The sequence below is a fragment of the Pelmatolapia mariae genome, linkage group LG20 (assembly GCF_036321145.2).
Source record: "Pelmatolapia mariae isolate MD_Pm_ZW linkage group LG20, Pm_UMD_F_2, whole genome shotgun sequence".
Classification (NCBI taxonomy): domain Eukaryota; kingdom Metazoa; phylum Chordata; class Actinopteri; order Cichliformes; family Cichlidae; genus Pelmatolapia; species Pelmatolapia mariae.
In genome coordinates this window covers 40,662,931-40,682,857 of record NC_086244.1, presented here as the reverse complement: position 1 = coordinate 40,682,857, position 19,927 = coordinate 40,662,931, and the positions used below count along the sequence as shown (strand labels likewise).

Here is a 19,927-nt window from a genome sequence, read left to right as displayed (position 1 = left end):
GTGGAAGAGACATAAAGTGAGTAAAAAACGTCCTAAATGCATTTAGAGTTTATTTAGAACTACAAATTAGATTTCTTTTAGCAATTATTGTTTTTTTTAATGTCACAATTCCAACCCTGCTCCTTTACCCGGGCTTGGACCGGCAAAAGTGACCCGAAATAGGCACTCTGGTGGAGTTACTTTGTGTGTGTGTGTTTATAAGTAGTTTTAAACCTTGTGATCCACAAAACAGCATAAGAGTAAAAGAAGAACTGACTGCGTTACAGCACCCGCTGCTTGTTGAGAGTAAAAGCGATACGCGCTTTCACGTCTTTTTTTAAAAGTCGCTAGGGGGTCTGAAAACTCGCTAAATATAGCGACAAAGTCGCTAAGTTGGCAACACTGCGTCCAGCGGGTGTGTGGGCGGGAGCGTTACACAGTCGCTCCACCTCAAGTCACTACTGCGCAGACTCTGGCTCCAAATTTGCAAGATGGCAGCCTCCACAACCAGGATATTTTGGCTTCATTTTTGCACAATGGGAGGAGGCGGTGTCGCGTCGTCCATCTTTTATACAGTCAATTTAACTCAAGAACACTCAAACTGAGCACGAGGCCCGGGGGCGGGGAGTCCAAGCGTTTGCGTTACTGCGTGGAATGTGAACGTTGTAATGTATGCACGAGACACTTTAACATTCCACTGGCACAATGTACATTTTCAGACTTTAAATGTAAAATTTCCAGATTGTTTTATTTAATATACTTAATGTTTATAATTAACTATTTACTGTATATAATATCCTGTTTATGCACAGTAGTAGAGGAGCGTTTCAGGAAACATCTCATTTCAGTGCACGTTGTACTCTAAAGTCTAGTAAACTCTAGTAAAACTATGCATGTGACAAATAAAGAATCTTGAGCTTGAACTTGTGGCACAAACGGAGCAGCCTTTCCAAGTGCTCTTCTTGGAAACTGTGGGAAAAAACAAAAGAACAAAAAAAAAAAAAAAAAAGCCAAACTGAAAGAAACTAGATTTAAGAAGAGATTCGAGTTCAGATTTGTGCAAAAACTGTTCATTTTCAAGAAAAGGTTATGCTTAACATATGTCTGTTATGCCATATCCGTTATCAGGTTACGAATCGTGCTCATAAACAGAAGATAAAATCATAATGTCGTGGAAATCATTAAAAAATATATCCAACACATTGCTGTGGGTTAATTTCTAAAATTTATTGCTCATTTTAACCATATAATCTTAATACTTTGTGTTTTTACGTGTTGGATGCAAACGGCTTTAACATAGTTGCCACTGTATGCCAGCGCACTTCTCCAACAAAGCCAGTGTTTCGGATTAACGCTGACGGACGAATAGCTGTGTCATAGATTTGCTACAGACAAACCAGGAAATAAATGCCACCAAGTCTTTAATTTTCTTAACATGATACAGCTGTCTGCTGTCCCATTATTTCTGGAAAAACAAACAAACAAAACTATCTTGGTTGTGCTGCAGGCTGCTGTTGGGGAGCGTGTCCATTTCATTCACTTCTTTTCACTCTCTCTGTTTATACGCCACTATTAGAGTAGAATAAAACAGAGTTTATTTCTAATATGTAAATATAGCTAAAATAACAAGAAAAAGAAAAACTTTGCAAACACACACATAAAGTAAAGACGTGAAGTTATCATGAATATCTCTACATCCATACGTCTATACTCAAAGGAGTAGAATGAAGTTTACACTTATTCCTACCTCTTTACTAAAAATTCCATAATTTGCAAATCAGTGTTCAGAGTTCAACATATAATCCATTTAACTAATAGTAGTCATTAAACTCTAGCTCTCTATCCCATAGTGTGCCATTTCTCCACCAGTGTCTCTCTGCTCTCCTCTCTGTCACTAGCCAATTGTGGTAGATTTCCTCTCTGAGCCTGGTTCTGCTGGAATTTCCTTCCTGTTAAAATGGAGTTTTTCCTTCCTACTGTCACCAAGTGCTTGTATATTGGGCATCTTCTGATTATTGGGGATTCTTCTTAATATTATTGTTACCCTAAAACACCACAATGTGACTTTTTGTGAATTGGTGCGATATAATTAAAACTGAACTTAATGGTGCAAGTAGGATATCTTTAAGATATGAAAGCATAGTATATTACACTGAAGAATACACAAAATGTACAACTTAAAATTAACTTTATTCAGCTGTGAATAAAAAAATATCCAAGCTCACATTATGAAAAATACTTATAAAGGCCCCACATGCTTAGCCTGTTCACTGATTTGACAAACTGATTCAAAGCTAAGCTTCTAGAGGGAAGTAAACAGGCTGCTGGTCCTTCAGGAAAAAAGTGTACATGACTTAATTGATTAAAAAAAAGACATCATGAAAAACATTTGACTTCAAAATCATTGCGTTTACCAGCTTAACATACATCGTCACATGTATGCACATCTAAATTCCCTTAAACATCAACAAAATTACAACTTTCAGTGCAGGTGTTCACATATAGATTTTGGTCCTGGTAAACTGAGAGGTAATGTCTCCTCTTCCCCTCCCTCGAACTGGTATATACAGCAGGCTCAGTTACTGTGATCTCCATGTTATGGAGGGCATAGAGGAAGGAAAGGAAAGAGCAGCAGAGCATCACTGCTGAGTGTGCATTCACTCTTTTACAGTTTGTTGAAGGCAGTACCTAAAGGAAATGTTAGGGAAGTGGCATGTTTTCCTCAGGAAAGGAAAACTGGCTTCAGTATGGGGAACCAAAAAAGGTTGATGCACAAACATGAGAGGGAACAAAGACATTAGAGCACTTGATGCTTGCTGTCTAATAACTTTTTTCTGACTAAATGTAAAAATGGGGAGGGGGTTCTGCTTATACCCTTAAGCCATGTTCAGCTGCCAACCCTCTCCCTGTTGGTTGAAACCCTGAACATTCTGTTGATTATCCCATAGATGCAGAGCCTAAAAACTGGTATTTCAGACAGTCCTTACAGTATACATTTATGCCTCCTCATTGCAGTATAGGTTCCACTTGTGTACCACAAACACAATGTGGCTGAATGTGTGGCTGACTGATGAACACTGTTAAAAACATCTGCTAATATAACAGTTTTTTACTCCCTAAAAAACTGTATTTGCATTATAATAGCGTTTATTTAAATAGTCTTTCCTGATAGCAGCACTCTCCATGTTTTAACACACATAACCCATTCTGAAAGTAGACATGCGTGTAGCCTTAATTTATAATCTTACTGGACACATTGTGAACCATTGTGTGACATTTGAACACTCTCGCCTCCTCATGACATGTAATTAGTGTTCAGAGGACGAACGCCTGACACTCAGAGCTCTTCTTTGGCATTTGATTTCCCCGGCTTGTCCATACCGAAGAAGGAGGAGGGAAGGCTGCGGACGTCCCGCTCTCTCTTCACAAAGGCAGAGAAGGAGGAAACGCAGTTTCCAATGAAGTGGTCAGACTGGCCTAAGATGTACAAGTCCATCTGGGCAAAGTCTGGCTGAAGACTCACCACTTTCACCTGCAGAGGTCACAGTGGAAACCACAAATTAGACGGGCTTTCCTTCAGGTCTCGCTCCAGATCTTCGGGTCTTAAAGCAAGGAAAGCTTTTGTATGTGAAACGTATCTGACTCTCAGCACTATATTTACATTGTCTGTACATGACAATAACCAAGTTTGACTGCATTCATGTCTGGAATTCCTCCTCTTAGAGGTACAAAAATTATAGCTTTTATGTATCACTTTATGGTGGAAATGTCTTTACTACAAAAAAGAAAAATACAAAATTGAAGTATAATGGAGTAAGGTTCACATGCAGCTTTCAAATATTTTATCGTCCTATAGATTACATATGTAAAAAAATGAGTAGCTTTATGATGCGTTCCATTTGAAGTCAGAATATCCAGAGTCCCCAGTCTGAATTAACAACTGGAACACCACCTCAGCAGCCACACCAACCCCGACTTCACAATCCAAGATGGTGGCATGAACGTAATCAGCTGTGAGATACTGAAGCTGGGTTCTGACTATCTGACTTCTGAGGTAAATGGAGTATGGAATTAGCTCCTCCCTTTAAACCAACATTTTCTAACTGGCTGCCCCTCATAAACGGCATGTGAGTGAAGCTTCTGGGCTCACAGCCAGCCAGATTATTTTTAGTGACTCTGTAAAGAGTTTGAAAGGTTCTTAAGTTCTCACAAACCTCCAAGCCCCTCAAGTTAGCATTAAGGACAAAGATGCCAAAACAAGCTTATGACAGACTTATGAATTCTTCACACAAGAACCCACCTTGCCTTTGAAGAGCTTTTCAATGTCCTGACTGTGCGATTCAGAGTCTGTGGCGATGTAGACAGAACGGGCGTTGGTCTTCTTTACCCACAGCTTGACAGCCCTACGAATCTCAGTTAGGTCAGGCAGACACATGGTCATAGTGAGGGGCAGGGCTTTTTGACGGTTATACCCAACGCACTGAGGGGAGGCCATGAAATGAGGTCCTGCATCGCCATTCTTCAGCAGTTTGCAGGCATTTTGCTAGAAAAGGAGACAAAGATTAAGAAGTTAGAATGTAAACTGTACAGACTATAAAGTGTGACTGTTCCCTCACAATATATGGATACAATGAGCCAAAGAGGAAAAAAATGAATACAAATATTTCATTTATCGACCTAATTTGTGTCCTTGTTTCATTTCTGCAGAGTTTCTTTTATGGACTTGCTCCTCCTCTGTTGTCAGCAATGTTCCCTCTAATTTTTCATGTGTCTGAGCGAACACACAAACTCCCTGAGCGGTCCCTTGGACCACTGTGAGCAACAGCAGACGTGTGCACTGTTGTCACGCCAGCATCGAATCCATCCAAGTTACATGGTTTATTAAAATAATCAAATTACAGCATTTACATTTATGTTAGACTACTTTTAATTAACTGCTTTAGCCCACTTACAATGAAAATAAAAAAAAATCTTGTTCATGACCTGTGTAGTATGTTAACACTATTGGAAGTAAAAATAACTTGAACTCCAATTTGGAAAACACAACTTACTTTCTTTGTCTGTGAAGGTTCTCAGTCATCCAGGTCATCGTAGTCAAAGGAGTTTGCAAAGAAACTTACAACTTACTTTCTTTCTTTCTTTCTTTTTTTTTATAAAGCTCTGACTTGTATTATGAGTCTGAGTCTGTGGTCTGGGAGAGAGTCCTGTAACTCTCTGTCTGCAAAATACAGTATATAATGACCAATGTTGGGCAATTAATTATATCGTTACTTCTTCAAAAAAGTAACTGAGTTATGCAAACAAAGTTTTTTGCAGCTCTTTACCTAAAAATGCAGCCAAGGCGTTTTTTTAAATAAACATTTCAAACTATTTACAGAACAATCAGCTGTTCTGCATCAAATTTGATGCCACATAAATTATTTGTGCCACTCCAAAAAATAATTTCTGTCCACTATGAGATAAAGGAGAACAACAGCCTGATACCTGCAGGCCTGACAACAGGAGATGTATCACTCCTGTAACACCTCATTGTTCTGACACACACAACAAAACTATTGACTACACTACACACTAACTACACAAGATTTGCGCTAAACGTCTCAAATCTCTCACATCTCAAAACACCGCCGTCACTCCTAAAACTTCCCCCCCTTCCTAAACAACTAGAGGGAACATTGGTTGTCAGTAGATTTTAGTCAGTCATCACTGAGCCTTGCCTTCCTTCTCTCACCCCAACCGGTCGCAGCAGATGGCCCCGCCCCTCCCTGAGCCTGGTTCTGTTGGAGGTTTCTTCCTGTTAAAAGGGAGTTTTTCCTTCCCACTGTCGCCAAAGACTTGCTCATAGGGGGTCATGTGATTGTTGGGTTTTTCTCTGTATCTATTATTGTAGAATCTACTGTACAATATAAAGCGCCTTGAGGCGACTGTTGTTGTGATTTGGCGCTATATAAATAAAACTGAATTGAATTGAACTGAGCCTCAATGATGCACTGAATGAATATTCATTTACTGCTATGAACAAACCCAGATTGGGACTGAAACGGATAACCATTCACACTGACATTCATACCTATGGCCAATTTAGCTCTCTCATGAAAAACAGACTGTGCAGAGACACTTGGACCATCACAGGTATGTCTGTGATGCAGCACATGAATTCAGCCAGAAGCTCACCCAACCTTCTGTTTGCAAGTGCTAGCCAATTAAGAGATCTGTGGCTCTGAAGGAAAAGGAGCTAAAACAACTCACTTTTTCAGACTGAGGGGCTGCACATAAGAGAGCATGTGAATAAAACCCTCTGTGTCCAGGCTTGTCAAGCTTATCTCACCCAGTCTATGCCAATCCTCAGATGGATGCCAACATATGGCCTGGTCAGCAAGGTGGCAATGTGCTCTTCTCCCTCCTTCACCATCTTGTCTGACCAAACTATATAGCGCTGCAGGCCCACATGCTCTTCTATCACTGGAAACTGAGCTGGAGCCCCAGGCATGGCCAGGACAGGGTGCTCAAAGGGAGGAAACCTAACCCAAGAGCATGAAACAGTAGTCAGGAAGTGGAATAGTGAATGAGGTGGGTTTTTTAATGTTTTATGTCACCTTTAATAATTCTGTGTATACCTGCACCGACATGCACTCACTTCTTCATCCACTGAGGTTGGTGATAGGCACTGAAGGAAATCCCACCAAATAAGACAGACTTGTCAAAGTCCACACCGGCATAGTCCCAGAATGGCCCAAATGGGTTCCCATCCTGAAAAAATAAATCAGGATCATCTGGCCATATTAGAGTGTTCAAACAGGAGCTTCTGATCAATATACAATATATAATCTGTGGACTGTCCGTGGACCGCCAGAGGGCAGCATTTCACCTGTGGCTAATCACATTAAGCCAGATAAGGTTTCTTTTAGATTCTAATTCACCTTCATGGGGCAGGACTTCTTGTCCTTACTCCGATGGGCCGCAGTCTCAAAGCAGTAGGCTTTCCTCTGTCCTGAAGGCCAGTATTTGGGGGCTAGCTTCTCCATGAAGTCCTCCAAGCTGATCACACGGTGGTAGGCAGACAAAGCCTCTAGCACGAAGAACTCGCTGTAAGGAACATGGACCTGAACAGAATACAAAAGAGTGGAATAAAACAACACAGCCACCTTCAGACTTGGTGTGTAATAGCTTTAACAAAATCACATTTGTGTTAGACAGATATGCTCTAGCTATTTATGTACATTTTTGACAAGTACCTGCTACTAAAGCTTAGGGCTGCAGTGCATGTGTGAAAAATAGCTTTATGTCATTTGTTCTGATATACAGCGTGTGACCAGTACCTCTGATACTTCCCAAAGGGATACTAAAAGTACACCGCACAGTACACTTAACAACAGCTTTGCTCTCACCTTGCTGCCTGGACTTACATTGGTGTAGGGGTGTGTGTGATGGCGGTACACTATCCAGGGAGGGACTGCCAGGGTTCGGTTCAACATCTTTGCAAAGGCCAGAGATCCTAGGAAGTGGTCGGCCTGGTTTCCAAAGCGACCTGAATAACATGCATATGGATAAAGTTGCACTTATCTATCAGTGTAAACTTTGTGCTCCTTCACATGGCATGTGTGACATACATTTACTACAAGGAAGTTAGTTGTTTAAACAAGTTAACGAGGCATGAAAACATAACTACATTATAGTCATTTCATTGCAATGGACGGCCAAAAGCTAGGAAAACTACAAAAATGTCTGTAAGCCGCTGTTATGAGTATATATACATACACACACTTTTACATTCTTAATATCTGTTCTAAATTTACTAAATCTTATTGCTGGTAAGCAACAGCAGGTCACGGCATCGCTGTCTCGTAAGTGCATTAATGGAAGGGAAGAGTGTAGTAGAAAACTTTTACGGAGATGCCAACTTGTGTTTTTGCTCTTCTGTTGATTTTTGCCATGTCCTTGATTTAAGTAAGTATTTCTTACTTCATTAGTAGTAGGAATGATTAGTATTTCTTACTTCATTAGCTCTAAGGGCTGAAAGCGCCCCTCCTGTCTGAGCATACAAATACATATATTTTAGCTGCTCAAATGTTCTCCAAGTTCAGCATTTATTTTTATAAGGTCCTCTCTACTCAGCTTCACTGTAAAAACACTACCTCCGAAATAACAAGCACCTCCTGGCACAGCTCCTGGCTCTGTGAACTCATACATGGGCATGAAAAACTTTTGAACTCGCTAACTGTGTTACTCCGGCAGAATGAGCGCATGTAGCTACAAAGAATGATTTACCCATGCACGGGCAGTACAAAACGTAGCCATTCGCATCCCACTGCAGCTCTTCGGCAAAGGTTCGACAAGTTTGGAGTAGAAGTGATAAAAATAAACATTTTAGTGAAAGACCGTCAATGTTCTGTTGTTTAACCGCCATTGTGCTTCATGTCACATCCCACAATTCCTTGGGTTTCTTTCAAGAGTTCAACTCAAACTTTGCTGCCACCTACTGCACTGGCGCTAAAGTGCACTCCCGGTAAAATCTTTGGTCTTTATCGAACAAAGTGGGTGTATATTTACAATACTTTATTATCCAGTTCCTACGGAGAAAACGTGTTTTCACAACAGAGGAATTAAAGGTTGTTATCCAAGTAGAAAAGAAATATGAAGATCATAAAATATCAGGTAGCTATTCCTCGCAGTTTGACATTTTAGGGATTTGAAACAGTGAAACTTTTTGTCAGATTAAAGATGTTTAACTACATATTTAATCCCATTTAGTATAAGGAAAGGGATTTCAACAATACATCTCAGTTTTCCTGTATGATGCAGAAATGCTGCTGTAGAAATGCTGCCCAGATGTAATTCACAATACAGAAAATGTATTTTCTGTGAAAAAACAGGAACTTACCTGTGTTTTAATTATTATTGTTTATCTATTACTTAATTACTTTGGAAAGGGAGGGGGGAATTTCTTTGGAAAATGCCTTCCTTTACATTTTCCAAAGAAATTCAGTGGGCTGGATTGGAGTCTTTGTCAAGCTGATTCTGGCCCTCATTCCTTATGTAACTCTTACTTACTAAATAAGCAACAGTAGAACCCATTTAAACATAAGCAATAGAGCCAATTTTGTACATTATTGCATCTAACTATTATTTTCTTTATGAATGACATTGGTGATTGTCTTCACATTCAGTTTTTAAAGATCAACCGAACGCCCAAAGCAGCACCTTCACAAAACAGTCCAAACTTCAAAATGATTAAAAACTGATTAAAAAAAAGTAAAATGACTAAAATCTGAATCAAATAGAAGATCCTTTCAGTTGCACAAGGGTTTGCCACAGCAGTTAGCTCTGCATATTTGATTTGGTAGTTTTATTATTTATTCAACTGTTTTATCTAAAATTTGGAATAACTAAGATGTTGCAGTGAATATGAACAAAATTGTTTGTCGTGTTTGAAAAGGATGAAGACAAAACTGTTTGGTTGGCATACTTGTTGGTGGTAGACAGCGTGGTCTAAGTATTGCTGATCTGCTGGGATTTTTACAACAATCACTTCAGAGAATGGTGTGGAAAAACAGAAAATATCCAGTGAGCGGCAGTTTTCTGGGTTAAAAATGCCTTCTACTCTTACCCATAATGGCCAGAGTGCCTTGAGCTGGTAGGAAGGCAGCAGTAGCTGAAATAACCATTTGCTTCAATCAAGGTATGCAGAAGATTATCTCTGAACACACCTTGAAGCAGATGGGCTACAGTGGCAAAAGATCACACCTGGTGCCACTCCTATCAGCTAAGAAGAGGAAACTGAAGATCCAAAACTTAACAAATCCAACTGTGTTCGTACAGGACTCTTTTGCTTAAAGCTAGCAGCTAACTGAGATTTTGAGGGAGTACAGGAAATAACATTGCAGTTACATTCTAAACCATCTTATATGCAGAAAATGCAAATACAAAATGATGCTTGAATAATGCATGATTTATTTTCATCAGGGTGAAGTGTAGCCCATTTCAATCTAAACTGAGACATCAACTTGACCTGATGTGTTTGAAGAAAAGAAATGCCAAATCCCAAAGAATATCATACTCTCGAGCAAGCATGGAGGTGGAAACATTATGCTTTGAGACTAAAGCTGAATTTTTCATTCATAATGTGTACAAGTTGGTCATTGGGTGAGGGGGTGGTGGCTTTTAATAACTAGAATGGCTCTGTTTGTTTAGAACCTCCTATTTTATTTACAGTTCTGTGCCTTATCAAAGTTATACATTGTATATATTGTAATGTTTTTTATGTAAAATGTCTATAAGTCATAGTCTGGTTTTAACAGATTTTGGATCAAACGTATATAGTCAAAATTCTGTTAGTGCAGTGCTGGCTGAAAACACTGATTATATAGAGAGAACATTATCTTTATATACAGTGCATGGTTGAAGCAAACAGTGGATGTACAGTAATTATACAGGAATAGCATTCACTAACTGTAGAACTAACCCTTTAAAAATGAACAACGCTGGGTGTCAGCACATATTTTGAGTTAGGAAGAAAATCATGGGTTTAACCCTAGAACACTATCGCTGGGTGATTTTCACCCGAGCAAATACATTTACATGATTTCTCTCTCCTGCAGCTGTTAGTGTGTCGAGGAGATTGTGCCTTCACCAGGGAAGTCTCAAATGTCCCAGGAATGGGTGTATCAAAGACCAGCTTTCCAGCGTCTTTTTTTTTTTTTTTTTTAGGAATTTTTTGTTCTTGAATTCCAGATTTTTCTGTAATTTTGGAGCATTACTTTAGCATCCCCCCATGACACTTTTTTTCATTTTGTTACACATGGCACAGTTGAAAGTAAAAGCTGACCACTCTGATTTGTCATGTGTTTGATATATTTTGATGACAAGTACTTTTTGTTGGTCATATTATATCGGGTAAAAATCACCCGGCATTAGTGATTGTGTTACTATTTATAGCGATAGTGTTCTAGGGTTAAAGCATACAATAAGCGTTTGCTACTTCTCTTCTGATCATTCCTGCAGACTGACAAAGAAGGGGGTCACACAGAGTTCACAGTATAAGAAAAGAAAAATTGCATTAGACCTTGCTGCTTTGCCTGAGATTCCCAGGTGTAAATCAGATGGAGCCAATCAATGCTACATCCAGTGATGAAGACTCAGATGGGAGAAGGGGCAGCACTCCCAGAGTGTTGTCATTATGTGTTCATCATTAGAGGTTCACATGTGTGCTCAACATGCCCAGACCCAGTGTACTGGGTAGGCATGACAACATGTGGCCTGGGTGTGGTCTCAAACTTTTGTTACTTTTATTTAGATGATTCTCTGCCAGCCTGCCTTGTTTGACTGAATCAACCGATAATTGCTTAAATATGTCACAATAAAGAGATTGTTATGCACAGCTAAGCGGCTGAGCGACACGACTGGAATGATCTGCATATAGTTTGTTTTTTATAATTACTCCAAGGACAACTAAACATGTACATCTACATAAAACAGCTAAAACAGTAGACAGACTATATATTTTTAAATTATAACCAAAGTCCAGAACTTTTGTTGTGAGTTTCACACGAAAAGGACTCTGAGGTTTTCTAGTCGGGCTTTGGGGGATTCTTAATCCCTTTGCATCCTCCAGGTCAGCCAACCCGTTCTAACGGATTCTCTCTTTGTACTCAATCACTCTCGTTTTTCTTTTCTCTGATGCTCAACAGCTGGCTGCTCTTTCCCTCTTTTCCTGTGTCGTTCTTGATGTCTGCTCCTCCCCCATCCCTCGAACACACACTGTTTCTCATTGTTACAGATGACAGCGAAGATAACAATACAAAGAACCACAACTCACTGCCGGAGTTTGAGAAAAAGACAAAAAGTTGGTGAGACAGGGAGAGAGAGCGTGAGACTTCCTTGAGGTGACAGGATCACAACAATCAAACAAACATAAAAATGTTCACCTAACTTTTTTTGCATTTTAGTTTTTGTGCAGCTCTTCCTCACTATCCAAGGTTTTATCAGTTTCATTTCCTTTTTCGACTCTTCAAGCTGCAGAGGAAGAAGCTTTCAGTTAGTAGTATTGAGTATTAGAACATCTACACATGCATACATGCCACTTATGTTTCCCCATTTGTCTGCTATGTTTTTAACTTCTTTCATATTCTCTGCTGCTGCAGAGTAGGCCTGACACTGTTTGTGGCCTTTCACAAGAGGGAAATAAGGTAGTCAACCTCAAAACAACCCGCCTCCTGTTGACCTTTCTGTGTTGTTCCTGACAACCCAGCTTTCAGTTCAGCTGAAATCTGTATGGTGTGCTGTCATTTTACAGATCTAGCATGCAGAGCCGTCACATGTTAAACAGGTTTTTCTGACAAATTTGTCCACGTAGAAGAAAAGAGTGTCAATAATAAAAGCTTTTTTTTTTGTTTATGTGTTTTTAAATATAATAAAACTCCATGTTGTAACTATGGAGGTGAAGAAAACAAACACACCTCCTCAAAGGCATCGCGTTACACACACCAGTTGTCCATGAACTATCTGGGGTATGTTTTTTGTCCTGGTGAATACTCTGTGAACAAACAGAAGAGAAACAGTCCTCCTATTTTCTTTCTTCAGTGAGTTTTAAGATGCAAAAGTTAATGCCTAAACCTGAGAAAGAGTTTTTCCAACCCATTCCTCTGCGATAAAGGCATGAAGTAAAACTGGTAATGAACTTGGAAAACATTTAAAACAACAGATGCACCTAAAAAACTTTACCCTACTCAGCCTGGAATGGCTAGGTGCCCTTATTGTAGCTAGACATAGTAAATATATCTTGACACACCTTGACATAGAAGAGAGCCAAGTTAAACTTTGGAGAAGATATAGAGTTCGACTAAACAGGGGATGTGGAAAAGAGTTTAACTGAACCTACACAGTGGAACTATTATAGAGGAAATGGAAATCCTGCAGGTGATGCTACAAGAGAGCTTAGTATCAGCAAGCTGAGAGAAATTTTACTGTGATGGACTACTCCAATGTTGCTCAAGACAAGAAAAATTACTTGGAAAAACCAATGAAATCCATGCTGTAAGAGGACTTGTCTGCTGTGAAAACTGCAAGCCTGACAAGTTCTGGAAACAAAGTAATTTTAAAGTAATTTTGATTATAAAGATTTAACTTTTAAGAGTCATTTCAAGTATTAAAGATTGCTCCAAACCTCTGATTTAAAAAAACATTTTTTTTTAAACTTAACTTACCTGCATTTTAACCAGATTTTCATATTTAGTTTTACTTTTGACTTCACCTACGATCTCATTCTGGTTTTCAAGATTTATTTAAATTTAAAAGTAGTAGAAAATGGGTCAAATTTAATAACTGTTTACTGTTAATTTTCTTTAGTTTCCAGCTGCTGTAGGTCCATCTATTAGAAGCAGTTTGCTTTAGTGATACAGAGAAAAATTAAGAGAAACCTGTTTCACCTTCAAGGTTGTATTTAGGGATGTTAAGCTTTGTGTGTGTTTTATCTTATTTTATTTTGGTCTGTTGGTTCCTCTCAGTAATCTGCTGTAGCTACACATAGACTGGATGTAACAAAAGCAACACACAAAGTATCAAAACTGATGTTAGGAGATTTATCTTATTAATGAAATTGGAAAAAGCCAAACTATCTCTTTAAAGTCTATTCTAAAGTTTGCAGCATTAAAGCTATTAATGGTAAGAAATATTTCTCACTTGAAAGATTTATTTAAATTTAAATGTGGACATGCCAAAACAAACAAAAAGGATTAGGGTTAGGGGTTAGGGTAAAATTAAAACACATGAGAAATATCTTTGTCAGTTTGATTGAATTTGTTAGCACAAAAGAAGGCTTTAGTGCATGTTTGAGACGTGTCTGTACTTTACGTCATAAAGGCTTAAAAATACCACTACTGTCATAACAAGCGCTGACACTGATAGTCAAGAAACTAACAACAACTAAACAAAAATCAACATTTGAAACAATATATTTTAAACCTTTAAAACTGTAAATGCTAAAAGCCCCTCTTGAAATGAAGCTGAACTAAAACACTAAAAAACTAAAAAAGTAGTAATAGGGTAATAGTACTGTGCTACTATAGAAGTTATAGTAGCACAGTAGCATATATATATCTATATCTATCTATCTATCTATCTATCTATCTATCTATCTATCTATATGTATATGTATATATATACATATACATAGATATGTTTATTTATATAGTTACTGATCTTGCCTTTCTTATTTTTTCATTCTCTTTCACAAATTTTTTACCTCTGGGCTTACTTAAACTGTGCACACCTACAAACACTCCCTCAAGCACATTATCAGATACACTTATTCTGTTCAATAAGTGTTCTGTTTTTGTCCTGTTTTTGCATATAAAGCAAAAAAATAAATCGTTTCATGACTGAGTATTTTCATTAACTATTAATTTAAAACTCTTTTTTAAAATAATTTTTGGGGCAGAGTGCCTTCATGATGTAACTGATGACTGTGTAACTGGACAGCTCTGCAGCTCCACCCATCTACCTTATCAACCTCCTGCAGAACTCTGATGTTTGCTCTCTGTGACTTGACACCCCACCTCATCGCAGAGAACTTCTGCTCTGTGCTGCCCAGAAATTATCACACACCAGATGCTCAGTGGTTACATCATACAGATGTATCGTCTCTGTCTAGCTTTCAGTCGGAAACCAATGTTGTAACATTGGAGCTCTCATTTCATTGATTTTTAAGCATACTTGTGAGAAGCATACTAAGTCTAAAACATCAGTAAAAAAGGGCAACTTTTTCCAGTTAAGTTCTTCTTTGATATAAATCAAAAAAGCTCAATTTAACTACACCCCGAGACCCAAGCTCTTTAAAGCATACTACCTAAATGAAGTATGCAATTATAATTAATAAAAATGCTCACCTCAAACAAAACTGGGTGAGAAAATCATGCTCAGCCATTTCTGTGTAGCTGGATGGGACAATGATGTCCTGGTGGTTCCCCGCCATCCCTCCTAAGCTGTTTATCACCCATCTCCACTAATGTAAACCGCCCATCTGTTTTAAGCAAAACACATAAAAACACACATAGTCATTTCCCACTGTGCCAGACCCTGAAAGAAGAGATTGCTGGGTATTCTGGTGGCAAGCAAATCCACTCCAGATGTGAACAAATTGTCCCCCTTACTAATTGCTATTGTGCTTGCTGATGCTGATTTTGGATCTCTTTGGTTTGTGTAGATGGGTGTGTGAGTGCTTGCCACAATATGTTAAGTTTAGAGGTGTGTGTGTACTTACAGAGGAGCTTGAGCGTGCGTCTATATGAAGCTGACGGTGTTAAAGTAATAGCTGTGAAGTAAAGCGTGCTAAAGGAAGGAGGTAAATCAAGATGACACTGCAAGATCAGTTGGAGAGCAGAACACTGGTATACCCTGCCATAAACAGAGCCACATGTTTCTTCCCAGAGCCTGATGAAGGCTTTATTTAAGGGAGCCCATTGCTTTCTTCTGTCCTGTCATCAGAACTTCTCAAAGGAAACTTCTGGCTTCCTCGTCCCTCACAGTGCATCTAATCAGGACTGATTAGGTGTGTGGTAGCCAGAAACATGCAGGGGAGTGGTGGCTGCTGCTGTGCATGTGAGGGCTTTTCCTGCATGGTCTACAGGGCTGAGAAAAAGACAGAGGAATCAGAGGATGTCATGTTGTGGCATTTCATAGGTTAGTAAAAATTGCTCCACAGATGTAAATAACAGCCCACCACGCAACAACTGCAATCAACCTGACTGCGGTTGCAGCAACCACACTGTAATCCAAATAAACAAACAAAGGCATAATGAAAGAAATCTCACTGTTTATGCCGGGAAATTGCCTCACCTCATCCATCTTCAGACCTTCTGTTTCTCTATCATCTATTCTTGTCCAGTTTCTGTTTGCTTTATAGGATCCTCACAGAAGAAGCTGCAGGGGCAAAAACAACCAAAGCGGTTACATCAGATCCCACCAAAGGCAGCGTGGTCAGCTGAATTTAGTCATACATTAGTCGTACCACAGGTAAAATCTGTAATGTGTAATCTTTGTGAAAGTACAACTGATGGTAGCAAAATATACAGCTGATGTCAAAGAAAGTCCTACAGCCCAGTCTGCAAAAAGTTCACAAAGACAGAATGCAGTTAATCTTTTAATTTTGTATATAATGAAAATAAATGTGCAACGACGACGCAAACTGCTTATGAGAAATATCCTTTTTTATTTTGACGCCAGAAACACATTTCAGAAAAAGCTACAACAGTGGCATGGTGTGTTGCCTCATTTTTGTTTTTGGGTTGTCTTTTTGTTTCAATACAGTGGTGTGCATTGGTCAGTGCTGTCACCTGACAACAAGATGGTTCCTGATTCAAACCCTTGTTGGTGCTCTTATGAGTGCAGGCGCTCCCTGTGCCTACATGAGGTTTCCTCCTGTTAGTCTGACACATGCTCAATAGAGACGTTGCTGATTCTGAATTGACCGTGAATGTGAAGCTGAGAAAATGCTTATATGTGTGTTTAGTTAAAATGTCATCTGAAGAGTTTTGCTCAGTAAGACTGCAAATGTACTAAATAAATATAAGTGCATTACTTTATTAGGGTTTTTCTGGGGCCTTTTAATGTTACTACACGTGGTGAAGTCTACCAGCTGTTCATGTTTTACATCAAGATGTTTTTCTTTAATTGTTAAACTATTTGCTTATGAGATTTTTTGTGTAATGAACCTTTGCTACTTTTAATTTTCAACTTAAAGAAGACCCAACTTCTTTAGGACATTCTTTTTCTATCAAATCACACGTTAATAACCTGTTTGAATATCCTACTGGTTATTAAGTAACCTATAGGTTCTTGAAGTGATCTTTAAGCATCAGTTTTCCTGGGTTTTCACCAACTTTTTTAAAATCCTTTTTGCTGGAATTAAATCCAAAATTAACATTTTTCCCTAAATTTTATATATTTAAAGATTCAGTTTGATTTAATGTTTATTTACATTTTTAAACAGATCCATCTTTTTTTTAAGAAACCTGCTCCTTAAGTGGTTAAAGTAAAGAAAAAAGGGCCCTCTTAAAATGGCACTAATTAGTTTTAAGTCACAGGTGCTTGAACTCCAGCTGAAGTGCCTAATTCCCACAAATATTTATCAGATTAAGGCAATTTTAATTAACAGCCTGGTTGGAAAATCCTTGAATATTCTGAGAATATTACCTAGAGTGTAGTATTTGTAGTTTTTGGGAGATAAAAAATTCTCACAACTTCCCTACTTCATTCATAAGTTGTCCAAAAATGGAAGATTTTCCTAGTTTTTTACATTCAAAGCATTAAAACCATTATTATATCCACAGATAATTTCTACAACTGTAGCATCAGGTTAAAGAGAATTCTTCATTAAACAAACTTTAATGAAGAATTATGTACTTTCTTTTGGCATTCAAAAGAAAGTACATAATTTCATCCAAAGTACATACTTGTCATTGCTTTTGGACAGTTTCAAATTGTTACACTTGGTATTCAGAGATTAATTCATGGAAAGTCTAGGCTTAATTTAAGAATAAAAATGCCCAATATGAATAGAAAAAAATGGGTATAAAAATGCAATTATTTCCTTCCTTATGTTATTTATAACTTCCTTATTTATTTATTTTTAAATCTGAGCTTTCTATGTTTGTCTGAATATTTTATTAGTATCAGTAGCTTAATTGTTTTAATAATGAATGAATCTTTAAAATAATTATACAAATGTGGTTTTATTGAATATGCGTTTGTTCTATTAATTTTTGTGAGAAATTTTAATTCCTACAGATCTTGTGTTGACAGACCTGCTTTTCTTTGTCTATCAGTTAAATATTTAACCGCCCCCCCCCCCCCCCCCCCCCAAATAAATGTCTGCTTGAATACAAAAAACCGACCTGACTTTTTAAAGTAAACTTTGAAAAAACAAAAAACAAAACAAACAAACAAACAGAAAACAAAACATCTCAACATTATTCGTGTTTAAAGAGGTTTTTAGCCTGTCTGTTTTACATAAACGACTCTGCGACGTCAGGTACAGATATCCGGTCCGATCCAGTGGAGTAACATTTAGGTCCGAGACGACAACTTTCAATATAGGCTTATTATAAGCAGCTTCTTCTTTAAAAAACGGGGGGAAAAAAGTGGTCATCATCATCATCGTCATCATCATTTCCGCAAGCTCTTTCCAGCACACCGCTGTAATAGGTACGTCTATTGTAGTTGTGCAGCACAGCAGCCCTGAACAACAAACACTTTCTGCCCTGCTCCTCTTTATTGAACAAGCCGAAAGGCTTTTGATGCTTTCATGTTCTGTCGGAAATTTTGCAATTTAGACTAATTGCCCACGAAAATCCGAATAACAGGATAAGTGCATTCTGCGTGGTGATGTATTTTTTATTTTAATTGTTCACTGGCCAGTCAGCACCTAAATGCATCATTTTGAATCATGTGTTTCTGTTTATTAAAAGCATTTTTCACTTCAACATGATGCAAAGACTTCGGAATACGTTGAATCCTTTATGCAATTCAAAAATTACACAAATATGTGTATCGATCTTTAAAAACAGTATTTTATTTTTTTTGTATGAAAATAGAACATAAGAACTTAAATGCCGCATTATTGAAGACACCCCCCTTCTCATTTCACTCACTCTGGCGCTGTGCACAAACACGTTCACCCTGCGGGCTCGGCGGTGGGACCGTTGGCAGCCTGTGGAGGGGCTGGGAAGTGGTGCTGGAGAGGCGGTTAGGGTGATGAGGAAACGAGTTGATGTGCCCTGGAAGTAATTCTTTCACCCTTCTCCCCTCCCCCTTCCCCAAAGGACACACAAGATGGGAGAGAGAGCAACGGGACCACCACCACCAACCACCGGTAGCCTTCAGCACGTGGGGACCCGGGGTGATCATCCACATTCCAGCTTGTGGGCTGGAACTCCTGCTCGTTATCTGGCACCATGTTTTCACTTTCTGATATCTTTAAAAAGCACCTTAATTATACCAGCACATTAATTTCAATAAAGTGGTTTTGTATTTTTGTATAACGCATTTAAGGCTAAAAATGTTTTTCAAGTTGAATCCCCCCCCCAATTATAAATAACAATAGCGAAATGATGATGAAGTGGTGTTATGAGAAATCTTATGTTCTTGATGGTTCTTAAAAAGTAGACTCCCATTGTAGCTAAATATTGATGTACTTATTCCAACAAAAAGGCTGAAATAAACAAATGCTACATTTAATAAACAGAAAATACATTTTTTTTAAATTAGCAGTGGTTTCCTCATTATTGTTGAGTTTCTTAAAAAAGACAAGATAAATAAAAATAAGAAAAAGCAAAGCATCGAACAAGTGCATTCATAGCTTAACAACTAAGCCCTCCCCTCTCTCTCTATACTACTCAAGTCTGGGCACAGCCTGCATTTTAGACATTGTAGAAGCTTCTGTTTTCAAGCATCTTTCTAATTGTTTTAAAGGTTTTCTTGTTTAAAATGAATGCGCACAGTGAAGATAAGCTGCAGGTGTTATAACTGAAACTAGTACTGCTAACTGGGAGGACTGGCTGCAAGCTGCTGAAAAACCAGTAAAGCTGTCGCTGGTTAGAAAAAAAAGTTTGTGAAAGTGGCCTGACGTCACACTCCCATAATGCTTACCGCCCCATAACTCCGCTGCAGCCTGAGGAGAGCCAGACACACTCTCAGGCCCCGAATATAGAAAAATTATTGGGAAAAATCGGAAAAAATATCCAAGCAACAGATCGGGAGGAGAAAAGAGCGTGGAGCGGTGGCGTGGGCTCTCCCACAGCGGGTTTTTGGTCCGGTCCGGGATGGGAGGCTACCGGGAGTCCTTGTGAAATTGACTAATGCGATGCTGGAAACTTTCTGGTGGGTAAACTGCTCGTTTTTTTTCCTCTAAGCGCTCATATTGTGGCTTCACGTCCTCCCGTCTGCATGTGTGCCT

At 38.6% G+C, this 19,927-nt stretch overlaps 2 protein-coding genes across 17 annotated transcripts in view; one reads left to right on the top strand and one right to left on the bottom strand.

The window, feature by feature from the left end:
* Positions 1-2,150: 2,150 nt before the first annotated feature.
* On the bottom strand, positions 2,151-18,799 carry pofut1 (protein O-fucosyltransferase 1). 14 transcript variants are annotated; one of them, XM_063463338.1, is made up of 11 exons: positions 18,624-18,799; positions 15,811-15,894; positions 14,862-15,603; positions 12,435-12,511; positions 11,909-11,991; positions 7,386-7,507; positions 6,900-7,082; positions 6,617-6,729; positions 6,308-6,500; positions 4,280-4,522; positions 2,151-3,511 (listed from the first exon to the last, which is right to left on the bottom strand). In XM_063463338.1, exons 6-11 carry the CDS (start codon positions 7,452-7,454, stop codon positions 3,317-3,319), a joined length of 996 nt encoding a protein of 331 aa, XP_063319408.1. In that variant the 5' UTR covers positions 7,455-7,507; positions 11,909-11,991; positions 12,435-12,511; positions 14,862-15,603; positions 15,811-15,894; positions 18,624-18,799; the 3' UTR covers positions 2,151-3,316. The 14 variants fall into 14 exon arrangements, 12 of the variants coding, with proteins under 12 accessions (XP_063319408.1, XP_063319405.1, XP_063319403.1 ...); XM_063463335.1 differs by having other exon boundaries at positions 12,435-15,603; XM_063463333.1 differs by having other exon boundaries at positions 11,909-12,511.
* A 455-nt stretch (positions 18,800-19,254) lies between these two features.
* plagl2 (pleiomorphic adenoma gene-like 2) overlaps positions 19,255-19,927 on the top strand; it is a 53,022-nt gene continuing 52,349 nt past the window's right edge. For all 3 annotated transcript variants that reach the window (XM_063463174.1, XM_063463172.1, XM_063463173.1), the window contains exon 1: positions 19,255-19,851. The gene's annotated coding sequence lies outside the window, so the exon portion shown is untranslated. The remainder of the gene's footprint in view (positions 19,852-19,927) is intronic.

Coding starts and splice junctions, on each gene's coding strand:
- pofut1 (XM_063463331.1), bottom strand. CDS start 8,386: ATGGCGGTTAAACAACAGAACATTGACGGTCTTTCACTAAAATGTTTA. Junction 7,508..8,247: donor TTTGTACTGCCCGTGCATGG/GTAAATCATTCT, acceptor CATGTTATTCAG/GTCGCTTTGGAAACCAGGCC. Junction 4,523..6,307: donor TGAGGATTGGCATAGACTGG/GTGAGATAAGCT, acceptor CTCCTTTTCTAG/CAAAATGCCTGCAAACTGCT.